Raw genomic sequence first — 26,054 nt, 5'->3', positions numbered from 1 at the left:
TGACCGCAGTTCACGAGCTGTGAATGACATGACTGACAGCTGCTTTTGAGACTCCTCGGCTCTGATTGGTTGTTTTCATTCATGTGCAGTGGATTCCTTTAGGTGCTGTTAGATGCACTACGAGGAGGAGGAGGAGGAGCGTGATTATTTTCACACACCATTTGTCTAGAGTACTGCCATCTGAATGTAGTGACAGTTGCAGCTAATGTGACAAAGTTATTTTTATAGAGGTTACCAACTACATCTTTAACAGTTTAAAACATGCTTGTTGTGAAAACATCCTCATCATTACAAGAGCACTTGTTTTTTTATTGTGGCTTTCTTACATTAGTTTAAATGTCTACATCTTCTATTTTGATTACACCAAAGTAAAACTTAACTGAAGATGATTTAGGACAGATGTAACCTGGTGCTCATAAAGCACAGCCCTGAAAGTACTGCAGCATGTGCACATAGCTCATGTGAGATGAAAAACTTCAATAAGTCAGGCTTTCATTCATCATCTTTGGAGCAAACCCAGACTTTCCAATTAATAATGTTGGTTCCTGCATGTTTACCTGTGGGGGGAAAAGCTGAAAGATAACAGATTTGACTGCTATTCAAAGAGTTTCATTTCAAAATGTGACATATTCATTTAGGAAAACAAATTCTCCTCTGATGTTCACTAAATGATATTTCACAAACAGAGATGATTAATCACTTAAAATTGGAGGGTTTTTTTTAATTATTAAAGATTAAAGCATATATCCCCCCCCCCTCATATTTTTATCTTTTTGGATTCCAAAGCTGAATAATTATCCCCAGAGACACCCACATGTAGACATAATGTACTGCATGAGATAGATCCTCCATTTCAACCTACAGCTTGTTAATAAGGGCTCATACAGATGCTGTTGTGGACACCTGGTGTCTGTGCACAGCAAGGGAGGAGTTTGTTTGGAGTAAATACAGAAAGAATTTGGTGCTAATTATTTGTCAGAGAAACTCAAACATTATCTACGAAAACAGACATTATAGAATTGACTGTACTGTTTGCAAGGGATTTGTTGGTACCGTACAAATAACACTGCACTGTCAATACCTGAATGAATGAAATTAAATACTTTGCAGATTATAACTTTGAGTGGATAAATAGGTCATGTAATTCTTTTAAAGCCAATGTAATGCCTTTAAAAACTTCCATATAAAGACAGAGACTGTCACATTTTCTAAAAACAAGTACTTAAGTTATCAGAATAGTTAAAATCACATTGGAGTTTAGACGATAAGTTGTTTAACCAATGAGTAAATCAGAACAAAAATAATCTGCATCAGTTTAGATAATTTATAAATCATTAAAGTACTTTTATTTTTAATTAAAAAGCCAAACATACCCTTGTTCCAGCTTCTCAAATGTAAAGATCTGTTGCTTTTCTTTTCATTTGTGATTGTTAATTCAATATATTTAAGTTTGGGACAAAAAAAATGAGCAATAAGGAGATGTCAGATCACACACTGGTGGCTGAAGCTACCACACAAGGTGCCACCTGCCACTCAGTTAACCATTCACACATATTCACACAGCAATTTGGGGTCCAGTATCTTGCCCAAGGACACTTCAACATGCAGACTGGAGGAGCCAGGGATCGAGTCACCGCTCCTCTGATTAGTAGACAACCCACTCTACCTCCTGAGCCACAGCTGCCCCACATAAAATATTAATTGAGGAAATTATTGGCAGATTAATTATGAAAGTAATCTTTAAGTGCAGCCCCACAGTAAGTTGCATGAAAAAACTGCATAAAAGCTTAATGTGATGACATGAGAGTGACATGTGCTCTGACCTATGGAGCAGTCGGCTCCTGTCCAGTTGGCCTCGCAGACGCAGGTTCCCGAGTCAGTGCTGAAGGTGCCGTGACTGGAGCACTGCTCCGGACAAGTGCTCTTCAGGATCTCACAGCTGATCCCTCCCCAGCCCGGGTTGCAGTGGCACTCACCGTGATGACAGGCTCCGTGACCGGAGCATGTTGGATCCACACAGTCTACTGCGGAAACACGAGGATGACGAGGATATTAGTTTACCACATCTTCTAGACAGCGCATCAAAGCTACTTATTTACCCCGGACAGTTTGACTCTGCTACCGGCCAAAATCGTTTTTTAGGAGTGGAAGTGCTCCAGCGCCAGATGATGGCTGGTGAGCCACGGCTGAAAATTTTGCAGTGTTTAGTGGTGGCTGGTAGTAATTTTCCACCCTATGTTCTACTGGCTCCTCTACGGTATATTACAGGGTACTTCCAATATACTGACAGCATAATTATGCTCCATTATAGGCACCAGGAAAAGGGGCACAATTAGTGTCTAGACAGATATAATCAATTACTATTAACAATTTGCAGATCAACTTGCTGATCTAGGTTAATAATTGGCAATTATGACCAACATAATCAACCCAAAGGGATAATTTGTGACGACATCAATGTGCTTCCTCAGGAGCTGATTGCTCTGTGCAATCCCCCCATCTCCTTGGACACTGATATTGATTATTTACCTGAACCAATTCATCACACTGGAGCCCTTACATGCAAGCTTGGAACTACAAATGCGTCCATCCTCCCATCTATGTTTCCTTCCAATATTGCCTCACTTCAAACAAAACCACAATAAGCTCATTTAGCAAACCCAATAGCTTTTTACGTTTAAGGTCAAAGAGCCACACATGTAAATCTGAGCTGATAATTGTCTTTTGTCTGCATGGGGATCAATAAAGTTAAATGCATTGGAGTGAAGGGGGAGGCGGAAAAGGTTGACACCAAAGAAAAAGCCCTTTCTCAATAAACAGAGGAACAGATGCTATTGACTGATCGATTTTAACAGGTGTCTTCAACTGTGGAGCATTCCAATAGGTGACTGCATCAACGGGCCCTGCACAATCTGTTCCAGCTTGTACCCTCATGTGGTCTGAACACTAAGAGGGAGTTAATTTATACACATGGTATCAATAACAACATCTAAAGCATTATCCGCTCGGTGGAGTTGAAAACAACCGATTGTTTCACCAATGGACTGTGTCGATTCCCCCTGAGCTTCACACAGAAATATGTTGCATCTAGCTGCGTCCAATCCAATGGGAAGACGCTTTTCTTTCTCACCATTTACCTTGTTCACAGTTGGGTCCTTTGTGGCCGGTGTTGCACACACAGTTGCCTGCCACGCACAGTCCGTGTCCCCCGCATTGAGGATCGATACACTGGGAGGCAGGGACGTCACACTCAGTGCCCTTCCAGCCACTGTAGCATTGACAGCGCCCCCTGGTGTACTGGCCATTACCGCTGCACAGGACTGGACAGGCGGCTGAGGAAACAGGTTCACAGAATTCATGTTATTTGATATCAGTAGGGTGGTGGTGTTACTTTATTTTAAGGCAGATGTCAAATTATCTTCAATGTTCTTCATCTTATTTTATATAATGCAGCTGTAATCCATTTTTAAGGGAAAAGTTTTTCATGATTTGCAGAAAATTACATGAGTTCGATTGATACCACTCTCTCATATACGTTATAAATGCAACATGCTGATAGGCTTTGCATAAAGATTGGAAATAAGGGTCGACAGTGAGCCTGGCTCTGTACAAAGGTAACAAAATCTGCCTCACAGCACCTCCAGAGCTCACTTATTGACACGTCATATCTTGTTTGTTTAATCCGTACAACAGCCAAAGAATTAAATGACAACAGCAATTGGCCGTTTTACGAAGGGACATGTCTCAGACTATTTCTTTTATGTTGCGAGGCAAAATGAGCAGACACTCCAGGAAGTTACTGATCACACATCACATATTACTGCTACATATATAGTACACAGACATGAGACTGGTATCTATTGTCTCATCTAACTGCTGGCAGCAAAATGATTAAGCATGTTCTCAATGATATCTAAGTGGTCATTTAAAGCAGACCTACTCTGCTTTTCCATATTTTCTGTCACAAATATATGATGTAATAACACTGGATTTTCATATTTAACATGGCCTAGGTTTCAAGTAACGAGGTAAACGTATGTAAAAGTAATCCAAGTGAGCCAAAACCTGCGACTGCTCTGAATATTCTGTTTCAAACGTTTGTTTTTTTTTCTTTCTACTTTGGCTACGAGATGACCTCAGCTCGTAACTCATTTCTTTATATGGTAATCTGCTCCAGGTATAATAGTGTCTTTGTGTAGCCTGCACTGCTACATATGGCGTCAGGGAAACATGTCATCATGATTGCTGATCTCCTCGATTTGGATCATATTCCTGCTGGAACATGTCTGTCTGTGTTTAGAAGTAATTTACAAGTGATTTTTCACACTAGTGAGAGCTGCTATTCTCCGTTACAGTCGTTCCCCGGCTGCGATAGAGTGGTGCGGTTCCCTCGCCTCAAAGTCAATGGGGTTTTTGAATGGGTGTTTGGCTAGATGCCTGAAATAAGGTCTGTGGTTAGTCAGTAAATACCCCACTTGTGAATTTTGAAGCTTTACAGCAGTTGCTAACAGGTGGCTGAATGAGACTACAGAACGTCATCACTCAAAACATGGCTTTACAGCCTCTTCGATGTGGTGATGTTAAAGTCATGTGACCGTGGTGTAGTTTATTTATAGCCCAAGGTTAGCTTTTTACTTCTGGTGATTGCATTTATGCTTCAAAAATCATAAAAGTGGTGTTAATTTGTGAAGATTATCTTGCTGAAGAAAACGTGTTAGTATCCTAAACTTTTGCTGACGACAGAGCTTATTTTCTGCAATATTATTTTCTGCAGTAATATTCTGTAACGTGATGGCAAAATCCCATTGGCTTTTTGTCGATGGAACCAGGGCTATGTTAATGTCCAGGTTGGCCTACAAATGAACGTCTTCCCACATCATTCTATGACGGTGCAAAAACGCTGAAATACGAAAAACCCATAAACGCTGACAAATCAGAGCAGACTAGGCTTTTTTCGGGATGGGGCTTATCGAGACAAAAAGAGTGTCTCAATCAGAGGGTGAATACAGGAATTCCAGTATGAGGAAAATAATGTGTTTGACGTAAACGTCTCTGAGATATTGGGCGTTACTCAAATACAATGGAGGTGAAACAAATTAATTCTTTTGTGCTTTGTGGTTTAAAAATGTTTCAATAGTTTTCAAAATGACTTTTTGTAGTTTTAATTAAAACAGCTCGGGACAGTTATGTAGATTAGTCAGAGTAACTGAGACAATAGAGCCTGATTGATATCGGATTTTAAAGTTATCAGCTGACATATATGCCAATTATTAATATATGTCTGCAATAAGCCATTATTGGCCAATACATCAGCCTAGACAATTTATTGATGGTAGTATGATACACCATTTTTCTCCCAATATTTGGGCACTAAACAAAATTCCATTCACTTTCATTACGCTGAAGTGGCAACAAATATCTCAAGAAAACTGAGCAAATAAAACCACAACAAATCAACACAGCTGGACATCACTACAGATAAAGGGACAAAAATATATATTTCTCAAAATGTGGTGTAGCTGACACTTTAAATCAGCTGCTGAATGAACAGAATAAGAGTAATATATGGGCTTAATAATTACCTCTGGAACAGTATGGCCCTATGAATCCTGGGAAGCAGTGACACGATCCCGCCACACACTCTCCGTTCCCGTAACAGTTGTGTGTGCACTCCGTGACAGATTCTGTGGGCACAGCAGTGAGAGAGTCAGACTATTAATAACTCATTGGATTGTCATATTATAGCAAATCTGAAATTCCTCCTTAATATAACATTTGACAACTGTACAGTTTAAGAAATACTGCGAGACAACCCAGATACTAACTTTTCTTTTTTTCTCCCCCTGCATGAATTCAGCCTTTCTAAGCATCCCTTATCTGCAGCACTCGTATCAGGCACAGCATACATTTACAGCTATTTGTCCATGTCCCACTAAGGTCTAAGCCTCCATAACATGCATGCTGCAGCCCCACTCCTCGCATCGACGCCATGTTAAGTTAAAGCCACACGGGCATTTTAAATTAGACCAAATAATTCCATTTCCTTGACACATTTTGCTCTCCTCCTGTCTCCTCTGCTGCCTCATCCTCCCCCTTCAGCCCCTTGAATGACTGATCATGCCCGAGCCATGCAATCTCCTGAGTGTTTACAGCACAAATCCTCTCTGAGTTGAAGTTAATCTGACATATCCTACAGACAGATCTTGTGTTCATTCAACAGACCATCGCTCATGAACGGTGGCCCCAAAAGACCAGGGCCCTCATTTTGATCGGCGTTAAGAGGGCAAACTTTTTTGTTATTACTCTGACTTGTATTGGATGTTCATTGAGCCAGTGTCGGACCCAGGCAATTTTGACCTTGCACATCGATACCTTCATATTTGTAGGGTCGGATCAATGGGACTCCCCGAAGGAAATAGAAAAAAACCCTCAACCTTAGTGCTTTTCCTACCTCAAAACCCACAAGGAAATTTCACAGACTTCAGAACGCTGAAGAGGTTGTTAGGAGGGGAAGGATCAATGCTGTGTATGGTCTCGTATTATAGTGTCGAGCACAATAATCCACTACCCTCCAATGGAAACTTAGATCTGCCTCCTAGGTGGCTTTAAGTTTATGAGGCTCAGCTTGTTTGTGGGGGAGACAGAATTCTAACAACCTAACTGTTTGCTCATGCAGGCGCAGCTGTTTAAAGGAAATTAAAGTCTTCCAAACATGTCATTACACATCATTCCAATCACACTCATCAGCAGCAGATGTGTGTCCCCTTACCCTGGATGATGGTGTTATAGGACACTGTCTCCGCACTCCGTCCGTCATTATAAAACGCCAGGTGCCACACACCTGAGTCCAGGTACTGGATGAATCCCGCTTGGTGGACGGTGACCGGATGATCCAGCCGGGCCCTCGTCTCTTGTTCGCTCTGAGTCCGATGCTCTTTAGCGATAAGCCGACTGCCGTCCAGTAGCTCCACAAAGTCATACTGGAAAAAACAAACAAACACCCAGAACAGATTTCGACAGATGCAGATGATTATTTTAATGTTGGTATGATTAAATCAGGCAGTGAAGAGGCGAGAGAGTTCAAAAAGTTTATATTTCCTTCTAGTGGATGCTTTGTATGCAGCTCCTCTGGTGATTTCACTAACAGTCTGAGAGGAACTCTTCAAAGTCGTAATGCAAGACACAACCAGAACAGGTTTGTGTACCCGGCAAATATTCGAGTATAATAAATGTTGATTTTTCAGTGGCAGTTATTTGGAGTTGATAGATGTTGTTTGGAGGGTTGTTTGTGTGCTGATAGAGCTGATATGGCTCTGGGGCTAATGCTCTAAAAATATTCCAAAAATATATTGTTAACTCTGACAGGAGTGCACTTAGAGATACTCTGGCAATGTGTTTGTTATAATCTGTTAAATTAACATTGAAGATGTACTGTGGAGATGCATAAACTTAAAATTCTGAGTTATTCACTACGAGTACCTGAATGAAATACAAATAAAAGGATAAATTAAGTGAAAAGCTTTCTTCAATGACATCGATGCACAATTTTATTCATCGTCTTTTAATTAAATTTGAAAGGAAACTGTTATTAGTGTTTGATATGTTTTAATTATTTTACTGTTTGTTTTTATTATGTGTAATATGTGCTGCAGTAAATACTGAGTGATTCATGTCCTTGTTCATAAGGTCAGAATCTTTTTACTCTTAACTAACGTACACAGTAAAACTCAATTTAACACAGCACATATCTCAGGCTTATTTCACTCCTATATGTTGCAGTATAACAGACTATTTTTTTTTTCGTAACAAACGTTGATTTACGGGGTAAACAAGGAGTAACGAGTCATTCCTGCCAAGTGAAACGAGTAAAGCGGCGCATCTGCTCTCACTGCACCTGCTCAACACCTGAGCCTCATTTTGAGTGAGGCTGTAGGGTACAGAGCACTGCAGTACAAAACAGTGTAACACATACCAGCTATCCCTCCAAACAGGCTATAGGCTGCAGAGGAGCACAGCAGATGCAGACACATCCCTTGGCTGAGGCAGTTGTTAGCTACGCAGATGTACTGAGCCCATAGTGAAGACTCAGGGTGGAAGAGAGTCAGACTGTGATGCATACAGATTGGCACTGTGGCTGGTTTTTCAGTAGAGCTTAGATTTAAATCTAATGATGAGGCTGTTGCAGAGAGCTTTAATGAACTGCTCAGCCATTGATTTTTGACTGAAAAATGCCAGATTTGTAAGAATAACCCGTTTAAAGTGATGTGTCAAATGATAAAAATTCAAGCAAAAAACAAAATAATTCTGTAGCAGATCAGCAAGAGTCTGTCCTTAGAATAATAAAATATGGGAACATTCAAGAAATGTTGGTACTTAAAAATTTTTTCCTCATAAAAAATTGTTTATTAAATTATTTTATTTTATAATTATTTATTACATTTATTAAAATTTAAAAACTTTGACTGATATCCCCTGGTTTGTACACACACACAAACATAAAACATGATTTTAGGAAAATAAATAAAAAACAGATATTCATTTTTGCAAATGAACCCTTGTTTTTTTCAAAGCTGTATTAATTAATATTTTTAAGGCCCTACGGCTTGAGGCGAGATAGATTTAGGACTTTTTAATGCCACTCAGAATTAAATTTTACACCAATTTCACAATAACAAAAAGTAAAGAAAAGAAGAACAAAAACCACCATCAACAGAACTGGGATGTAGCTGACGTTTGTTGGTGGTGTCCTTGGCGATTTTGTGTTTCTCACTCTGCATGCTGAAATTCCATTACCTTGATTCCCACATTGTGTATTTCAAAAGGTTTTTGCATTGCCTTGTATGCTTTGCCCCATATTTGTTTCAGCCATAATGAGAAATCCTGGTTAAATAGCTAATTTTTGTGGAATCTGTATTTCCCCATGTCGTTCAGAGTACAGTGACAGCTAACTAGCAGACAGTTGATCGTGATGTAGGTTTCACTATTCTGATCTGTGTGACGTTATTGCGAGAGGAATTTGGTAAATTACTCAAAAGAAGATGAATAAAATTCTTCTTACGATGTCTTAGCATTATCACTTTAGAAAGATTGATTGAAGACATTTTAATACCACTGAAGGCCTGATTTTTAGATTAATGACTTCAATGCCTTTTAACCTCTTGCACTCCACCCCCATTTTGTGGCGAAAACGCCTAAAATGTCATGACTTCAATGCCTTTTAAGACTTTCTAAAAATCCACAGGACCCCAGAATAAATGACCAGTTTCGACCTAAATCCACATATTGAGCTTTTTAGCTTCTTTCAGCTCATTGCATCGTTTCATGGCCTGCAATAAAATCAAAACAACCCCTCACCAACCAACCAATTTCCAGAGGCAGCAGCAAGCCGTTCTCAGAAAGAAAAAAAAAGAAAAAAAAAAGTGATGAACTCGCTGTGCACTACCTGCCTAGCACCAAACACCAAACAGACAAAGATAGAAACCTGCTGGTAGCTGCTAAAGAAGTAGATATTGTTTTCTCAAGAGTTGTTGGAGACAAAAGCAGAGCTGAAAGAAGAGTAAATGTTGGACTAACATTCATCAGGTGGGCAGAAACACAACTCCTGATGGATGCTGGTGTAGCTCTGTTTCTATCTGATTTGTAAGTCAGAAACACTTAAGGCAAAACAACTGAATAAGCTGATCATATGTCTGCGCTTTCCATCTGTCATCTTGTTATTGAGCTCTTCTTTGTCTTCTGGCCAAAAATTAATTATTGCAGCTTTAAATCAGTACGTGCACGACAGCCAGTTTCACAGAAATACAATGAACCTCGAAACAGCTGAAAGAAAAGGGACGAGGAAATACATTAAAACAGGATTTAATGCTCAGGAATGTGACAAACACGGACCCAGGCAACCTTTCTGTTGACTTGCAAACGATAGGAAAGAGAGCATTATGTGAGGGGCAGGTGAAGTCAACACTGTGATTTAAACCCCTTTGAGTAGAGCAGGGGGGCAGGGGAGGGATATTAACCTGGCGGAAGTTGACTTCTTTGTGTTGTTGGCTTGAGGGGGAAGTAATAAAACAGTTCATCCCACGAGCCCTAAACCTCCTGGCCAAGTGCATACATCTCGATTAGGCGGTGTGAAAGCCCCCCAACTCATCTCAATCCAACAATACCAGTGAATAACAGGCAAGAGACCAAGCGTGGAGAGACTGCCGGATGCCCCACGGACAGAGGGGGAACGCTCACAGCCTGCAAATTCTCTAGACTTTAGATTGAGTGAACTTAGCCCGGCAATTGATACCAACTGATTGTAAATTCTTGGGAAATAAACTACAAAAGTTTGTTTCTTCTAACTTGTTTGGTTTGTATCAGCGCGGACAGACATTCAATAGCAGACGGAGGAAGTCTATGTTTGAGAAAGGTGGAAAAGCTGTTGCACTTAAATGTTGTCTTGTCTTCCAAGCTGTGAATACGACGAACAGTCAATATCTCTCATTGGGGTCTTTCATGCTCAGTTAAGTAAATGCATTGATTCGTGCCCCTGGTTCCTGAACAGTATGTAATTTAGAGGTGGCCACAATGGACACAATGTCCAGCATTGACAAGCTTGAGTGTCTGTACAACAATTGCTGGAGACATAAAAGTAGTGTGTTGTTAATTAGTACCCTTTGGTCTTTGATTTTGTTGGGCTTCCTTTTTTCACCTTGAAAGTGCAATCCAGCTCACCTGTTGTCACTTGCATCTGACTTCCTTCCGTCAAAGAGTGGCCCTAACTGTCTACACTTGAGTGAAGCCCATCTTTACTAAGAGAGAATGTCAAGAAGGTGAAGCTAAGAGCTTTTGCAGTCAAGTGTGGTGGAAAATAGCCATTGTCTGAGTGCTTCCATCACCATCACCAGACATCGGACATTCGGATGCCCAGAAATGTCATTCAAGTGACACATCAGGCATTTTAGAAACACTTCAATTTGCAAATGGCAGACGTTTAGTGGAAGTGAAAGACGTGCATGCCCACACAGGCAAATCGAAGCTGAGAGGAGAAAACTGAAAATAAACTAGTGCCCGGTTCTAATTTGCAAATGCATACATGTCATGAATTCAAATTAGGGGACCTCATAAGGGCAGACAAAGAGTCCTATTAAACAATATATTTTTACCTTGTTTACATCAGTTTTTTTTTTTTTTTACCTAAATTCACAGTGCCAATTCCACCTAGAAATAGGCTTCTATAAGATGCAAAAAAATGGCCTCTTTACATCCTAAAAGCTGCTAATTCCTTAAAATAACAACTGATCACATGACTATGTTCAAAGGTCCAGTGTGTAGGATTTAAAGGGTATACTGGCAGATATTAAATATTACACTCATAACTATGTTTTCATAGTGTAAAAACACCTGAAACCAAGAATCATTGTGTTTTCATTGACTTAGAATAAGACACGCAGTCTGCCATGTTGTTTCTACAATAGCCCAGAACACAATCAGACACTTGCTCAAGATAGGGCCATTCGCGTTTTTGCATCGGCCACTGCAGTTCTCCTACAGGCTTGCTTCAGTTGGTTACAATCTGCAACCTCACTGCTAGATGCCACCAAATCCTACACACTAGACCTTTAACGTGAAAGGGGTCCCTTGTAGTGATTAACCCACAAATCATTTTTATGATTAAGGTCAATGAACTGACCCAGTAATGTCAACCTGACAGCAATGCTGCCCTACAGATGCAAAAGACCTAAATCACCAGAGAGCAGAACTGAGAAAATTACTTGAGAGTTGTTTTGGTGTCTGCCTTTGGACTGCCGGCAAATTAATAAGGTGTCCTAACCCTTTTTTTCCTTACCCACCCAATTGCAACTCCAAAAACAGTAACTTCATGCATGGGTAAACAAAGCATTCTAAGTGCAATTAAACAACAACAGAGAACGTTTGGTGAAGTTGCGGGATTTTGCCTCAGTTTGCTCAGAACTTTTCATCCACTGTTTTCAACAAAAAGCAAAACAGGATATTTGTCCATAATAGAGCTTATCTTTACTTTTCAAAATGAAGTAAAAGTCTTTTGCCTTCCTTTGAAACTCAGAATATCTATCCAAGTTTTCCATTTATCTAACAGTAAGCTGCTGGTCAAACCTAATTTCTCAATGACAGGACAAGATTTTGGTATTGGAAGTGTTCTGGCTTTGGTTTATAGTCTGAGTGGTATTGACCAATAATGTTTGAACAGCAGATACACAATCTGTGTGGAAAGACAGAGGCCCATCGGCTATGTCTGACAATGGGTTAACATTTTATTAGCCCCCCCCCCCAGGACATTTTTTTCTGCATTCTTTTGCCGATATCCGTTTATAGAGATGAGCCGAAATGAAAGGCACACGAAAAAAGGAGGCCTTGGCTCAGATATCTGCTGGCTACACCACATTAGCCCCAAAAATTGGCCCTTGCTCCCAGAGGTTTATTGTCATCATATAGATTTCCGATGGGCTGAGACAGAACCAGACCAAGTAAGCCTGTTGCTGAAGAAGAAAAGAGGCATTTTCTTGCTTATAAATGAATTTTTTTCATTTGCAAGAAAAATATGCTGATTTTTTTCATTCAAAAGTTACGCAGTTTCAGTTTAAAGAGTCACAAGGTGTCAGTTTACTAGTGTCTTTACTTTCAAAGTGATGAACATAATTTAAAAACGTTTTATTTTACCTGAGTGTGAGATGGCGCCAGACCCTTTCGTCCATAGACTCCAATCAGTGCGTTCTTCTGTACCGAGATGTTGAACTTCAGGAAGCGTGGCTGCTCCATGCTGAGCTGAGAACGCCAGAACACCCCCGGTGGGACGCTCTGACCCACCTTCTTCCCTATGTCGACCTGTCCCGTATCGATGGAGTTGTTCTCCTGATGGAGCACTGTAGTCCTTCCTAGGAGACAGAAACACAACCCCACACAGACCATGTAAGGTGTTACAGAATCAAAACAGCATAGTTAAGGTGATATGGCATAAATCAGTCATTGCAGATCCTTTCATACCATCAGCTACAGTAAAACCTTCACATCTAAAATGCAATCTTGGTTTTTATGTAAGTCTTTGATCCTTGGATGTCAGTAAATGTTGCATTCTATCTTTTGCCTTCCACGGTGATCTTATGCCTTTATTCAAGCAGTGACTTAACAATAAAGATAGTCATATCTTTTCCAAATGAGCAGTGAGCAAGCAAGACAGGTTTAAAAGTAATGGTTCCCTGTGGTCCATGATGCACTGCTCACTGGAAAAAAATGACCAGATATAATTGGCTTTTTATAAGACTCTAACAGGCCGCATCTCCCATCTTTTCTCTGGTCCTGATGACTCATAGAGTAAGGCCTCATCTCAGATAAGGTCTAAATGGAATCTGTCAGATCTACTGAGCGCTACCTTGCCCGAGCAATAACAGCAAATCAAAACAATTTTGCGAATGATGTCCTTAAACTGTGTCCTTACAGTGCCAAAGATTGAGAAACGGCCGCTTTTAATGTGACTCACGCTCACATGAAAAACTGTAGTCTGCAAGGTGCAATTACAAGAACAGATTTCATTGTTAAGAAGAAAAATCTGCAAAGCGTTTTAAAGTCCTTGCCTTCTAAAGTGCTATTGCAGAAGGATTGCAGCTGTGCTCTTTCCTGTGGCAATGACTTTTAACTTGTTAGGTGGATGACGCAGAGTCGTCCTTCTACATAATAACAACTCAACCTTTGCTCCTGCGTCTCGTGATAAGTGTTTCAGTGTGTGGACCTGCGTATACTGTCGCTGCAAGTGTATCTGTTTGTGCCAGGCCTCCGTTATTTGCATCCCTCAGTGTTGCGTGTGTAATGAGGCCATTGCCTGTCACTTTAGCTTCAGTCAAAGTGAAGACTGGAAGCCAAGTTTACCTCTGGGGAGAATAATAGCCGTCTATTGATTGCCTTTAAACAGTCCAAAACCTGCCTCATGCTATCTTAATTAGCAGTACTTATGAGGATTTAAATCTAGCCGAGTTTAAACAATTGAGCTTTTGCCTGGCCCGCTCAACTCAATTAATGCTTTCGTGGCCGTGCATTCTAAACACCACAGTGTGCTTAGAGATTAATTTGGTGGCTTTTGCTGTAAAGGTGAGCTGAGATGGCCTGCCTTGCTTGTTGTTGAATACACAATGCTCCGAGATTATGATTAGGTACTACAAAGCTGTCTGGAACCAGTCAATTAATATTCAGAAGGTGAAGGATCTCAATAAACTGTAGAGGCTGACTGGGCATCGAGCACCATACATTTCACTCTGTCATTTATGGGGCCAAATGGTTTGCTGTTGTAATTTGTCTTTCTTAATCGTCATTTGAACCTTTACTTGATTTAATTTGAATGCTTTAACCTTTTTTGTAAAATGTTCAGTGTGTAGGATTTAAAGGGGTATATTAGGAGAAATGGAATGTAAGATTAAAAGTATGTTTTCTCTAGTGAATAATCACCTGAAAATAAGATTTGCCGTTTTTTTGTTACCTCAGAATGAGCCGTTTATATCTACATAGGGAGTGGGTCCCCGTCCTCGGAGATCAGAACCCAGAGCGGAGAAAGCAAACACTGAAACTTTCATGTCAGCTACCATTGTTAGCAATCCCTCCGAGAGTGACGAGAGTATCAGAAAAACACTTTTTTTTTTTAACGTGAAGCTGCTTTATTCAGTGTTATTTCCTTTTTAAATCACCAGATCTGTTTGTTCTGGAAAGAAAGACATTTTTGCGGATACGTTGGCTCCAGATTAAAACCTTCTTAAGGTCTGGATCTTAAACTATCAGAGAAAACAGGTGACCACACATTAGCAGGTGTTGGGCTAGCAGCCCATCCGCGATGTGATTTGTAACATTAAATTGCTTTATTCAGTGTTTTCACTGGTTTGAATCACCTGATCGTTTTGGAGAGGAGGAGCCCTCTGCAGATAATTCAGCTCCCTGTAAAAACCTCTGAAACAATGAACAAAGAAGGAATCCTAACCATGACAAGTACCAGCTGGTTGAAATCTGCAATCCTCACTGGTAGATGCCGCTTAATCCCTTTAAAACCTTACACCAGTGGTTTTCAAGCTTTCTGTGCCCAAAGCACACCTGTATTTATATCTGTGCACAATAGCTTCTACAACATATGTTATCACTCTTATCGCAACATAACGCAATAAAAATAAGAAAAAATAACACAGGTAGCTTTTCTGATACTGTCTGCAGACCATTTTATTCTTTCTCTTTTCTTTCTGTGGTAGGTTGTCTTCCCTGGTGCTTTGTTCTAATTTGCTCTGTGCAATAAAGCGATCCATTGTCCCACTCACGGCCTCATCCCTCACACTGGCTGCCAATCAAAGCTTTTGACACTTACACACTTAAAACTCCCACGTGTGAACAGCGACAAATAAGTTCCCCATGGAGGTTTTTTAAATGAAATCAAATTGAAGTAAGTGCCAATTTTAGCTAGGGTGCCTCTTTACTTGGAAATCGGTGTGCACAACAAAGCGATACAGTCAATTAAAAATTCATTCATAACTTTCTGTATAGGCCCAGGTAAATATTGCAATTATTATATGTGGTTATTACGAAATCCCACGGCACACCATTTGAGAACCACTGCCTTACACACTTTTCCTTTAAGTTAGCATTTAATTACAAAAAGCATTAATTACAAGCAGCTTTATTTGCTTCATTTCTGACAAGTTGAGTATTTGCACTTTTTAGGTTTTTGTCGAAGTGTGCTCAACAGCTGGTCAACACCCTGCTTTTGCCAAGCTATCAATTTGCTGTGTTTACTATTTTAGCCCAATATTCAAAAATCAATGCCAATGACCTTAACCAAAAAGCATTTTAGGGGATACAGGGAAGCCAACAAGAGAATCAACAGTATCATTCTGTTGCACTAATACTGTAAAGGCTTGTTTGGATGTTAATTATTAGTTTATTCAGATGCCTGTCTTTTATTTGCTCACCGTCAGCAGCCAGAGCTGTCACTATGCTCGACTGAGTGGGCCCCGTCTTCCCAACTCCTCCGTTTTCAAAAGCCGGCTGGTTGTCCAACTCTTGGAGCTGCCAATTGAGGCCGAAAAGGTGCATTGCTGTGAAATACACAAAAAAGCTGCGTGGGCTTGTAGAAATGGATAAACAAATAAAGCAAATAGTTGCACAAAAAACAATCAAGCCATTTAAGCACAAAAAGGACCTGTGGGAGAACACAATGGATGGATCCAGTGCAGGCAGGGGAAAAAAACAACAGCTTAACTTCCAACATTTCAGTTTTTTGAGGAGACTCTATAATGGGAGGTTTTTGTGTAAACACAGCGCTGATAGAGGCCACACAAAGTCATTCCAATCAATACTTAGGAACCCTGTTGCTCTATCATGTTTCCTTGGGGAGCACTGTTCATTAATGTGCCAGAGTGTCTGCACACAAACAGCTACTGTATCAAAGAGAGCAGAATTTCTATTTTGACACAAAGCATTCACTTCAGACAAGCAGACAAGATACACTGTAAAAGTCTTGAACTCTCCAAGACTAATACAAAGCAGAAGGGACACACAGACGCAGCTACATGCATGTGGAAGAGTAAAGATGGAGGAAGAGACAGAGTGAGAGTCTTTTAAGAAAGAGCAAGGCAGTTTATTGAGACAGACAGTCACAGCAGGAGGAGGAAGTGAGAGGGTAAGATGCTGCAGCACTCCTCTAGTTTTCTTAGATAACTAAACTGTGTCTGGCTTTCATTCAGCCAACCTGCTTTATTGTCACAGTATTGGATGTAATCAAACCATGTTCTTGTTGTTTTTAGAGACTGAGGTGCTCCTGTGAGCGCAGCGAGAGGGCCAATCTCCTTCAAAGTCACCAGCCAGGGAACATGCTGAGGAAGCATCTTGATTTCCGACCATTTGATCTGCGAGAGGAACTTTTCTCCAACACTTGTCGCTCGCTGGGAAGATGGATATTGACTGCAGCAAATAACTTGAGAGGTGTGTGTGGGGCCAGAGAGGATATCAAATGTGAAGGAGACCAAGAGAGAGATTCAAAACTTGTATGGGCAGTGTATCAGTGTTAAGAAATAAGGTTTTGTTTAGAGCCTGCTGATGAATATACTCGGCGTCAGTTTAGTGAGGGTACACACAGCGCTGTCCTTGGTAGATCAAATGAACAGGTGCTTCGTGGCTTTGAATTTCAATCAAATAGCACAGCTTTAACATTGAGTGATAATGTTTGGTTACACAGTACATTCAGCCAACATCACCCACAGTGTCAGAATCCATTTCAGCTGCCGGTGAAACAAATCAGAAACACAAATTAATGCTGACTGTTCCATCAATATCTTTGACAAGTCTGACTTTGGGCTCTGAATGGACTAATCTGACAGGACCTCCAAATGTGGAAACCTGCAAAATCTGTGTGCTTTTTGCTTCACATATTTCCTACAATCACTGAGTTTCCCTGTTACTATTCATTTTCTGAATCTTTCTCCATCTTCCACCAGATTTGGATAAACCTCACTTCTGATGTACAAATTCACTGGCAACAAAGACAGAATCTTCAACTTCACATAATTTGCCAGGAATCAGACAAGTTTTAAAAATAGTCTCATTGCTCCCCAACTTTTCCAAACTGCTTACTATGAAAATATCTTCATTTCTACCACTCAACATATTGGTTCTAACTGAGGAAAGGCTCCAGAAGCCTGAAAAGACTCTGTGTGCTGGGCTGGGTCCCAAATTGCACAAATCAACTGAAGACATGGAGCATTAACCTGAAGTGAAACACCCTCTGCCTGAAAAAAAAGTGACACCTGCTCTTGCAAAAATGATTGACAGCGTGAAATTGCAGGTTAAGGTAATACTTGATGAATAAAAGGTATAATCCTTTACTTTACAAAAACTGTATTTACAAAATTAGCATTAAGTATTTTGGAAAATGAACCCTTTTAATGTTGAGAGAAAAATCTCTAAGCTGACTGGCAGAAGACAGGACATCAAGCTCTATCAAAGGAGACATGAAATGACAGACAGTGCTCTCAAACATAAGAGGTTCTTTCCTTATAGCTGCGGATGCATTTCACTTTTTTGCAATTTTATTTTTAATGCTAATGCTTTAATGTAAGCAGCTCTGTGAGGCTGTACTGAGGCACAGTGGTGATTTGAAGCTGATGGCAAACATCAGTATGCAAACATGCTCATACCCCTTTTCATTAAATTAGCTCGGGGTCTCGAACCAGTTCCATTCAGGATTCTTGGAACCTCGGTGCTATCTATCAAACCAGCCTGCATTCCCACTAGCTTTGAGCAGAACCACTGTAATCAAGGATGCGTCAACAACAGAGGGTGTTGCACCAATGGAGGTAAACAGTACTGGCAAGATGGCGGCTCACATTCATTACCTGCAAGCTTTTGTTCTGTTATTACAGACATTTTGTTTTATCCAGAAAACAAGCATGGACCAACTATTGATACGAGGACATGAAAGACTCTATTCTCTCTTTCCTCTTGTAGAATATGACACTGATGTTGACACGGTTCACACAGGTCAAGGAAAACATAAAATCTTTTGCTTCCAGCAGGGAACCACCTTTTCAGGCTCTGAACCAATATATTTTTGGTTGAAATACCATGAAAGACTCAAAATTAGGTGCATCAACTGGAATGTAATTCACTCCATGTTGGAGTAAAAAAGACAGGCAATACCAGGTTCACTATCTTAGCTTAGTCTGTTAGCATGCTAACATTTGCTATTTAGGGCTGAACACAAAAGCTGATCAAAGCTGTTGGAATTGTCATTAGTTTTGAAGGAATTTGGTTGTCAGTCATATTGTTAAATTGAAACTGTGACCCAATGATGGTGCCAGATAAAACAACACATTCTCACTCCCAGCTCGTCAAATACCGACACTTGGTCAGTTGCCCTATATGTCATCAATCTATGATGCTCTAGGAAGCCTTCCAGCGTTGTTTTTGGAAATTAGAACAACTTGACTGACTTTTGGTTTCACACAAGACACAAACAGCAGTCTCCCAGGTAAAAGTCTGTAGTTTGTTTGACCCATCCATCTCTTCTCCCACCCACACTATGTTATGTTGCTTGGAGTGTCAAAAAGTGTCGCTGCCCAGTGCGTCTCATACTGCCGCTAAAGGGTGCCTCTGTGAGTGGGTATCTGACACTGAGGGCCACAACCAAGAGTCAGTATTTGACAAGTTGGGGTTGAGGCCCAGTTGGATGAAACTTCAGGAGCTCACGACATTATTAGAATTTATCCACTAAGAACAATGAATATCTGCAGAAAATGTCACTGCATTTCATCATTCTCTACTGACTTGGTCCCTGACTGAAGACTCTAGTTCATTTAACATGAATAGTCCAAACCCTCTCCGCAGCTTAACACTGTGCACTCACATCTCCCAGTATCACCAAACTTCCACTGTGTGTGGCACTGGGCTCTTGTGTATCAGACTCACCGCAGAACCACCAGGAGCCTTCCTCTCTTCACTGCTCTTAGTACGCCAGGACCCGAATCCCCACTTACCTCATCAACAAATTGCTTTGAGGTGAATAGCCCTCAATTTATGAATTTGCATAAGTTATTCCTGCAGCCTAGGCCAGTTCAATTAATATTTATGGGCCATGAGCAATTCTCTTCCTGAGCAAGAACCTGCAGAAGCTAGCCTCTAATCTCTGAAGTCAAAATGTGCCCTGTGGAACACCTCCACTGACGATGAACGGGCGGTTGAATTTGTAAGTTCACAGCGTGTTTGTTTGAGCTCCGACATCCACATGGTATTTAGTGAACACAAGCACAAACACTCCTGCACTGGAAAATGTAACATGAGCCCCAGATAATCCTCCTGGCTGCTCTCACAGCAAATTCCCCATCTTGTTCACATGATTTTTGGTGGTGTTGTTACCTGGAAAGCACAGCGCTAATTATGCCTCAGATGAAAGCTGTATCTCTTCTTTATAGCAGAAATAAATAATGAATTATTCAGCTGAGCAACCCAAGGCATTAAAAACATAAACGAGTATAAAACTTCTTAAGTGTTTCCTGCTAAAATATGCAGAGGACGCCATTCTGATGGCCATCGTCACCAAGAATAATTAGTCCATTTACCACAGAGAGAGGTGGCCCATCTGGAGTCACGGTGTGCCAACAACAACTTGGAGCTCAACAGCCTCAAAATTATTGAGATAAACATTGTTTTATGCTGGAACCTGCCTGCACATCTCCCCAGAAACATCCCCGGGGGACTTCTCGAAATAAGCCGCACAGCTCAGAGCATGGCTAAGATGTTCCTGTTTTCTGGGATAGTGTCTCCAACAGCCTCAAATGGAATGACAACATCTCAAGATCGACCAAGACAGGGTTTGTTTTTTTGGGTCCTGTGGCAATTGAAGCAAGCTCCCTGTCTCGAGTCTCCGAGGGATTTCTAGAATTTTTTATTAGTATTAGATTAGTATCGGAAGCCGTGATCCCCCCCCAGTACTCATCACCGATAAGTGGAGCCACCTCTATCATCCACTCTCTGGCAACTGGCACGGCCTTATTAAAACCATAAGTGCTCACCATATCAATAATTTCACGAGAGCCATCACTTTAATAAAGCAGCCTTCAGTGAAAAACACACGAATAACCCCAAATTGTTTTTCTCCTTTCCTGATAAATTAAATTTTTTGTGGTACAACGTTCCGAGAATTAGTTTCTTCCTAAAATACGTGAGACTTTTACAAAGCAGCTGATAACACAAAAATACCCAATGCTACATTAAAAGGAACAGCATGTAAGATTTAGAGGGTTTAGTGACATCTAGTGGTTGAAGACTGCAAGCAGCTGAAATTTCTCCTGGTTGGAATTCCTTCAGTGTTTATTGTTTAGGAGGTTTTAACCGGGAGCTGAATTATCAGCAGAGGTCTCCTCCTGTGCAAAACAAACAGACATGGTGTGGAATAGCGCTGGGCGATAAGGCCCTGAAATAATATCATGTTAATTCAGCGTATTTTTGCGATATTTTTGCAATATTCTTAACAATATAACAAATTAGTTAGAAATTAATTAGAAATATAAATATTTTATTATTAATTTAAGAAAGCAGTATTGCAATAAAATAAGTGCTATACTTTTACAATTTACCTTCAAATATTCAGTAAAAACTAAACAAAAGTTATCTCTAAAATCTTTAGTTTGTGAACAACAACAGTAACTCAGAGTGAGACCACAAACTGCACATTTAAACAGCTCCCAAACACAAAAAAATGTACCCTGGGATCTATATACAATATAATAAAGGCTTCCTTTTCTATTCTATATACAGTACCAGTGAAAAGTTTGGACACACTTTCCCATTTACTTGGATAAAAAAGTGTGTCCAAACTTTTGACTGGTACTGCATATATAAATATATATATGGATTTTTAGCAAGAAACATCAAAGACATGTTTTGGGGACCTCTGAAACCTATTTAAACTTGTTGAACAGGAGGATAATATGTGACCTTTAAAACAGGTAACACTGAATAATTAATTTTACAAATCAGTGTTTCTCCAACAGTGCGTGTCATATCGGAGACAGGCCGCTAGCCTAGCACATGCTAATGTGTGCTCACCTTTATTGTTTGAGATGTTCAGGAGATTTTTACTAATAGACAAATTATCCACAGAGGTCTAGTCCTCTCCAAAACCAGGTGATTTAAACTGATAAAATACTGAATAAAGCAGTTTTATGTTAGAAAAATATATGTTTTTCCAATGCTCTTGTAGAGCCAGTATTTGTTTTGTCTGTTCTGGGCTACTGTAGAAACGTGGACCTGCTCCCTATGTAGATTTTAACGGCTCTTTAACTTTATAAAAAAACATGATTCTTATTTTATCTATTAAAGAAAACAGACTCATAATATTTCCTTCCATTTCTGCCAACATACCCCCCTGAATCCTACACACTGAGCCTTTGAAGACACTTTCAGTCATTATATTTTCAATATATGTCAGCCATTCGAAGTATATCCTGTTCTCCTTATAAACATTTTGATCAAACGTGCTCAGCGAGGACAGTGTTTGCATTTGGGTTTATTTGTGTGGTTCAATTTACAGAGCATTTCCTAGAAATCCACATGCTGTTTCTGCATCCAATCAGTGCATCAAAGCTGGACTCGGTCCTGATTGGCCTCCCCTGTATCTGGACAATTGCTGAAATCCTTCCAATCAGCCCAGTTTGCAGAACTGGAACTGGAAAGCCTCACCTCAGCAGGTTTGCCTCATTTGAATTACAGGAACTGCTCTTGTCGGTCAGCCAGGGTCCAGCTTTGCGGCTGCACACTGTTCTTCAAATTCACTCGATTAAAATAAAAACCAAAACCATCTTATCCGAACTATTTGTTCCTAAGATATCATGAGGCATATTAGTTTTAACCTGAGCTCCAGAACAAGACAAAAAATTAATAATATGGTACAGCAAACTTCAAATACAGTCCTTTTTTAACGTATAACTGATACAGGTGTTGGCTGTATTTGTCTTTGAGTTTGTCTTTGCACTAATGGGACTGTGTGAGCTGATAGAAGAAAAGTATTAAAGCATGAGTGCACATTGTATCTATTTGAGTCATTGCACCTGGCAGGTGAATTGGCGGCAGATGAAAGGGAGAGGAAGTGGTGGAAACACTCTGAGACACCTGAGGCAAGTGGCAGAGGGCTGCATCTGTTTAACTCACACATACACAAACACACACCAAAAGGAGCCAGAACACCAAGCACACACTCTGGAATCGGGCCAAAAATACAATTCCCAAACACCCGACAGGTCTACAATTAAACAAGTTGGTGATTGTTGAGATGAAAACGTTGTGAATGAATCCAATCTGCTACAACTGTTAGTGACAACAGCTGAACAAATGACAGTTTCGGCTCGTTTTCCCTGTGTGAACTGAGCAGATCTGTCAAGAGCGCACGTCCAAATAAAAACAGCAGCAGATTCCTGCACACAGAGGAACAGCTAAGTTATAAAATGTATGTATATATCCATACTAATTTTACGATATAAGATCATGGACGACAACAAGTAACAAAACAGTTAAGTCAATAAAGGGATTGTGAATATTGATATTGATATAGCACATTTATGACCTCTCCTCCAAGTGAGCACTCCCCTTCCTATTCACCAATAAAACACTGGTTATAGGATCTTCCCAACAACCCCATATTTCTCCTTATACAACTGTGTCACATTTCCCCTGCCTCCAAGCTGGATGAATACTTATATATCCGCTCAGGGAGAGAGGCACAGTGTAAAGATTAAGGGCTTGGATGACAAGGGAGGGCATGAGGAGACATGAATCTGTAACCGGTTTACTGCTGTGGTCAAGATTCGAAAGGTTAGCAAGAAGTCAGCTTTTGACACACGCTGTAAAAAAAAACGTCTTCTCAAAGGAAATAATGCCCAATGGAGGGGGAAAGGATGTGCATTAGTTTATCTTCCTGAACAAGATAAAAGCATTTCCTGTTTGACAGAATAAGCAAGTTTTGGTTCAGGACAACAAAGGCTGTGTGGACAGAGGTTCTCTTTAAAGATCAAGTGTTTCCTTTTGTTTTAAGAGTTCAACTCCTCAACTTGTGTTTCATTTTGACGTTGCCATCTGTGCCGGCCATTTGAACCGCCCCGTCTGTGTTTTAACGGGAACCCCTGAGGACATAAATTCTGTGGACTGGGGATCAGAAGTGTGCGGGATGATGCACAGCGCCCCACTCAAAGGGAAACAGACAGGGATGTCTTGCTGGAAACTGTACTAGGGCCATGTCTGCATATCTGACTGAGAGCTTAGTCAGACAGACGCTACTGAATCATATCAGGACATCTGCAATTTCTGCAAAAAGGAAAAAGGCAGTGAAATAGAAATACTCCTGGCAGAGATCAAACTTCTTACAGATTAAGAGGCCTGCTGGCTTCATTCACTCGAGGCAGCCTGTCTATCATTTGTTCCATTTGACCGAATGACATGTCTAAAGATTTTCTAATGCCACCGCAGATAATGGAGTCATGTTTCCTCTCCCTAAAACTGAAAGAAATATGTCGCTTCTGGCACAAAAACTGCCGGTTTTCATGCACCCGGGTGACAGCTTGTGCTGCACCTCAACATCAGACAATAACAAGTATTCAGAGGCAATATTCATGCCAAAGCCTCAGTGTATAGTTAATTTTGTCCGGGTCGACAGTCGATTTGTTTCAAATGCACAGTATCAAGATGTAAACATTCTATACTGTCGGCATCTAACAGTGATAACAGACAGAGTCATGTGTCATCCAGCAGAAAATAATATCCTCATGCCAGGCTCAGATATTTAGGACGATTTTCCTCTGAACTGCCTCTACAGTGAGTCAAGAGGAAAGTTCTGGTCTAAGCCCCCGATCGGTACAGATGTTCAGCCTATAATATCTGGCAATGTGAGCAGTTTACAGATGAGATTTTCACCTCCTGAACTGCTGAACAGGATCAGGTACTGAACCTTTTAAGTGGACCAACGTGAGGAGGAAAGGAGAGGACTTTTTAAATTGCTAACACGGAGCTGGTGTAGACAGCAAGTTTGAAGGACAGCTGCAGGTAAAAAGCTAGTAGGAGTGTGGCCTTGAACTAAGCACAGCCTGATCCAATCTAAAAGATCTGTATCACGGCTGATGAAGACACTTTTTAACTAATGGTACCAGCTATTTTGAGCTATAAAGAGCCTAATCTGATCCTATGTTTTATGTCAGCTGTCACACAGGTGTTTTTACTCGTGAAGCTTTCATGCACAGCAGCTGTTTTAAACTCTCAAAATCTCTGCTGTCTGTTGGTCCTCCACCTCACTGAGCTTCCATGTGTGTAATACTAGAGCCTGAGCCCCGCCTGCAGCAAAGCACCACACTCTATGAACAGCAAAATGCAGTATGAGACTGTCTATTTATGTTTTTTACCTAATGCCCAGTTCAGATCAAAGATTCGCAACAAGACCAGATGAAACCAACAACTACTTGCAATGCACCGTTCTGCAACGATCTAAAAAAAACCTGCTGGTTCACACCAATGCAACTAGAGGAGACAGTATCATCTCAATGCAACAACTCTCTGTACTTCTGTTCTGATTTCCAGCTTTTCAGGCTTATTTTGTGGCTGAATATAATTTGTAGCTTCTTCACATATGAATGAGGATAGTGCTAGTGAGATACTGGCTATAGCTGCATTTGTAGTATTGGTGAAATGCTGAAAAACAAACACAATGGGCATCTGATGGACTGTATTCATAATGAATATGTCACAATGATATAAATAACCAGCGCCAATTAATCAGTCAGTGAAAATGTGTGTGTGTGTGTGTGTGTGTGTGTGTGTGTGTGTGTGTGTGGCAGGCAGCAGCAACGACCCACCATCCGACACCAGCACACAGTGAGGACAGAAACAGGGGGTTCGGTGGGGACACACCGTCTGCAGTCATTCTGACTTGACCAGTGGACTTCACTACAGCCGACGTGCTTTATGTTCTGAAACCAGCCCCTGGCGATTTGATTTGACCAGCTGAGTTGCAGGTGACACCATCAGCCGGCATGAGACAAGCTCAGACCGGCCAATTGACACCCCTGCAACGTTCCAAAACGGTTTAGTCTCGTCACAAATCATTGATCTGAGCTGGGCTTAACTTTATGCACCCGTTTCATTTCAGCTCAGTGTGAGAGTCTCTTGCATTTTGCTGTCATCTATGGTGCATGCAGTGTTTCACCACAGGGAGGGACCCAGCCCCTGCTCTCAGGAGAGACTAGCAGTGGAGAGCTGACAACAGCCACACTCACCAAGCCATTGCAAGTGCAACAAAACCCCTGTGAGCAGAAAGCCAATAAGGCTAATTGCTTAATGTAATCCGTGCGAAAGATGTACAGATGATAGAAATAAACACTCAACAAAATACAGTTCATCCAGGTAACCCAGGTACTGAAGCAACAAACACTGGAGCATCCTTTTAAAAAGCGGAGAGAAATTCCCTCGAGACAGCGGCCGGGCCAAAAAGATTACAGAGAGGGTTTGTTATTTTATTAAAAAAGAAAAAAGCTTGG

At 40.7% G+C, this 26,054-nt stretch overlaps 1 protein-coding gene across 4 annotated transcripts in view; it reads right to left on the bottom strand.

Moving 5' to 3' along the window:
- Nucleotides 1–26,054, bottom strand: part of si:dkey-237h12.3 (teneurin-3) — a 191,238-nt gene that overhangs the window by 65,997 nt on the left and 99,187 nt on the right. For all 4 annotated transcript variants that reach the window (XM_049585086.1, XM_049585088.1, XM_049585087.1 and 1 more), the window contains 6 exons: nt 15,954–16,079; nt 12,679–12,893; nt 6,770–6,980; nt 5,583–5,684; nt 3,138–3,332; nt 1,824–2,024 (listed from right to left, as the gene is read on the bottom strand). In XM_049585086.1, the coding sequence (XP_049441043.1) occupies nt 1,824–2,024; nt 3,138–3,332; nt 5,583–5,684; nt 6,770–6,980; nt 12,679–12,893; nt 15,954–16,079 (1,050 nt within the window). The remainder of the gene's footprint in view (nt 1–1,823; nt 2,025–3,137; nt 3,333–5,582; nt 5,685–6,769; nt 6,981–12,678; nt 12,894–15,953; nt 16,080–26,054) is intronic.

Source organism: Epinephelus fuscoguttatus, linkage group LG9, assembly GCF_011397635.1.
Source record: "Epinephelus fuscoguttatus linkage group LG9, E.fuscoguttatus.final_Chr_v1".
NCBI classification, from domain to species: domain Eukaryota; kingdom Metazoa; phylum Chordata; class Actinopteri; order Perciformes; family Serranidae; genus Epinephelus; species Epinephelus fuscoguttatus.
Note: the sequence above shows the minus strand (reverse complement) of the source record. Positions and strands in the feature narration are given on the sequence as shown.